Source organism: Episyrphus balteatus, chromosome 2, assembly GCF_945859705.1.
Source record: "Episyrphus balteatus chromosome 2, idEpiBalt1.1, whole genome shotgun sequence".
Lineage (NCBI taxonomy): Eukaryota > Metazoa > Arthropoda > Insecta > Diptera > Syrphidae > Episyrphus > Episyrphus balteatus.
In genome coordinates, this window is record NC_079135.1 from 81023241 (window position 1) to 81026670 (window position 3430).

General features: G+C 32.3%; 1 protein-coding gene across 1 annotated transcript; it reads right to left on the minus strand.

The window, feature by feature from the left end:
• On the minus strand, nucleotides 1–3430 carry LOC129909097 (delta-aminolevulinic acid dehydratase). Its single transcript, XM_055986056.1, has 5 exons — nucleotides 3104–3430; nucleotides 2887–3034; nucleotides 2375–2824; nucleotides 2190–2306; nucleotides 1–365 (listed from the first exon to the last, which is right to left on the minus strand). Exons 1-5 carry the CDS (start codon nucleotides 3208–3210, stop codon nucleotides 207–209), a joined length of 981 nt encoding a protein of 326 aa, XP_055842031.1. The 5' UTR covers nucleotides 3211–3430; the 3' UTR covers nucleotides 1–206.

The following is a 3430-nucleotide window of genomic DNA, read 5'->3' on the forward strand; positions in this document are numbered from 1 at the left end:
CTCATTTTTCAAATATACATTTTATTGTTTTTATTGCTTTTACCTAAATTTTTGTTTTTTGTGATGTACCTACTTTTATTAAAAAAATCTTACTTAAAACTACTCGTTATAGCTCAGACCAAAAATTTTGGCTAAACCATTTCACAATTAAATTGTGAATATAGCATTAAAATTAAAAAAAAAAAAAATCCGAAACCAACAGCATACTAGGATTTTATCAGATCTAGTAAAAGTGGTGTGAAATAAGTTATGATACAATCAGCACCAGCTCGTCTAAAGCATTTCATTGTTTCCATGAGGACAGTTTCTAGATCAAAAGCACCACTTTTGGCAGCATGGTAAAGCATTGCGAACTCACCAGAAACCTGAATTTAATTAAATCAAAAAATTAGTTCAAATAGAAAAAGAGTTAAAAAATGTACTTAAAATTAATTGAAATCTTATGAATGTAAAGTAATAAGAATGACAAAACGAATGAAGAATGAACTATTATGATAATATGAGAATTACGAGAAAAAGGTGGAGCATGTAGGATAGGTTGCCCCAAAACAAGAAAACCCCTATTGTAAAACGCAAGAAATTAAAATGTAAAATATATAAGTGTTGGTAATCATCAACTACAAATTTTGCGTATAAGAAGGGTACAACAGCATCTTACTGATGACCCCAACTGTTGTGCCTGGGCGAAACGCATTATTTTGGACTACAGGTCAAACAAAACATCAAATTGAATTTATTTCATAAAGTCCATAAAACAAAAACAAATTCTTGTTTACGTTTTCTTCTTTTTAGAAATTAAAATGTTAACGCTATTACTTTAAAACAAAGCCAAATAAGGAACCAACTTTTGATTTTGATTTTTTTTTTACACAAAACACAACCGAGCAACGAAATATTTCTCTTTTAACAAATTTCATGTCTTCCAAGGCCCTAGAAACGCTTAACATTTAACAACTTAAGAAAAATCTCGAAGAGCAAAGCTTCGTAGTTACTGTAGCCATAGGTCTATTGGTGATTTCATGGTTTATCCAACCGAAAAATGGAACAAATTTTTGCATCGTTTTGGAGAAATTAAGAATACATATTGCGCTTGATATTTCAAAAGCGTTTGGTAGTTTGCACCATGCTTGCATTTGTTATAGATGAATCTCTTTTTCGTTGGATTAGAAATTACGTTTCGTCTTAGACTCTAGTATAATTCTCATATCTCGGAAATACTCCTAAGACCCATTAGAGCTATTTAGATAGAATCCAAAATAGAGTTGCAATAATTCAACCGTATTATTCTTCATTATTATTATTATTCCATATTATTCATCATTTGTTAACACTTGAGCTCAATTTTGTACATATCCTTAAGAATATTGATTCTTTCTTGAATCGTACCACTGCTGTGAAGTGGAGTGCATTACCTGAATCAATTTTTTCCTTTTATTTTAATGTTCAGAACTCCAAAACAAATGTGCATAATGCAAATATCAACGTCAAGAAAATATTTCTTTTGTTGCCAGAGTTTGTGCTTTACAATAGTTAATATCGTTTCCTTCACTCCACTGAGAGTACCCTTTTAATACTTATTTTAATACTAAATCAGAACTAACAACGCCCATTTGAGTAACCTAAAAAGCGGGTTTCGAGGGCGCTATTAATATCTGATTACAGTTCCTACTACGCTATAGTCAATGTCATTGGCCCATCTAATTACTCTGATTCCTTCTGCTTCCAGACTTGAGAGTAGACTGTTTTCTAAACAAATGGAATACGATTTCTCCTAATAGTGTACCTATAATGAGCTTCTTGTAAATAGAGTCTCTAGTTTAGCTTTCTGCCATTCGAATCAGTTCACTTGGTCAGTAATCCAAGTTGAGATTCTTATATGTGGTTGCGATTGCAGCGATGTCGACTTTATTGTTTATTGTTTGCTTAGAAATGCAACTAAAGTCTACTCGTTGTAAAATATAGAATATTCGATGTTGCGCCATTGTATTTCTTTTCCAGAGATAATACCATTACGCAAGTTGATATAAATCAAGAGAATAGTTGCAACATATTTTTCAAAATAAACAAAATAGACGAAAACAGAAAGCAAGAATAATTATTATTCTTGCTTTCTGTTTTCGTCACTTTAAGACCATGATTTAAATGAACAAAAACAAAATTTGCAGTGAATAAAATTTACTAAAACTTACTTGATAAACATATAGCGGCATGTGTGGAAATGCATCTTTAGTTGCTCTAAGTATATCTAGATAAGGCATTCCCGGTTTAACCATAAGCATATCCGCACCTTCTTCAACATCTCGTTCCTTTAAAATATTAATAAAATCAAATAAATTAAATGTTAAAACTATAAAATGAAGTTATTCCAACATACAATTGCTCTCATAGCCAATCCTTTAGATCCAGATGGCAATTGATAACAACGTCTATCACCAAAGGCAGGGGCACTTTTAGCTGCATCTCTAAATGGACCATAGAAATTCGACGAGAACTTTGCCGAATAGGACAGCAATGAAACTGAATTTTCAAATCCATTCAATATCAAAGCATTTTTAATAGCTTTTATTCTATTATCCATCATATCGGAAGGTGCTACAATATGAGCACCTGCTCGAGCATAAGCCAACGATATATTAGCCATTCTCTGGGTGCTCTCTGGATTGTTTAGTGAATTTTCATTTAAAATTCCGCAATGACCATGATTTGTATATGGACACAAGCAGACATCACAAGCGATAAGTAATTCTGGAAACCATTTGCGTAATTTAGGAACTGCAAGTACAACAGGATTTTCATCATGATCTGCATAAGAACCTAAGCTATCCTGGGAAAAGTTTAGAAATTAACATAAGAGAGGTAATAACATTTGGTTCTAGTATTCTTTACCTTTAATTCACAATTAACAACGCCAAATATTAGAATTGATTTTAATCCCTTCTGGACTAGTGGAGCAAGATGTTCTTTTAATTTGTTGATGCCCATTCGAGCAACACCCGGCATGCTTGATATTTCTTCGACTGCATCATCCTGAGGTCTGTTGAATAAGAATTAAACTTTTGTAAGGATTTCAATTGATTTGGAATAAATAATTTATTGAACTTACATAACAAATACAGGATACATTAAATTGTGTGCATCAATTTGGCAATTTGGTTCCTGTAAAAGTCTCAATGTTGGATGAAACATTCCAGAATGTAATTTTTTGTCCATGGTGGTTATTTTTCTGGAAAAGCTTCTTCTGATAGTTTATAGATAGTGGATTTGGAAATGAACAAGTTGGTTATCACTAGATTTTGAAAGGAGGACGGTAAATTACATTAAGCTGCCTAGAGTTAAATCGACCTAAACTTGAATGATATTTGAAATCATGAATGATTTTTTCAAGTACTCGAGCTGTCGAGCCGCTTGATGACAGCTGCTGTCACTTTCA

Coding starts and splice junctions, on each gene's coding strand:
- LOC129909097 (XM_055986056.1), bottom strand. CDS start 3,210: ATGGACAAAAAATTACATTCTGGAATGTTTCATCCAACATTGAGACTT. Junction 2,307..2,374: donor GATTGGCTATGAGAGCAATT/GTATGTTGGAAT, acceptor AATATTTTAAAG/GAACGAGATGTTGAAGAAGG. Junction 366..2,189: donor TGCCGCTATATGTTTATCAA/GTAAGTTTTAGT, acceptor AATTAAATTCAG/GTTTCTGGTGAGTTCGCAAT.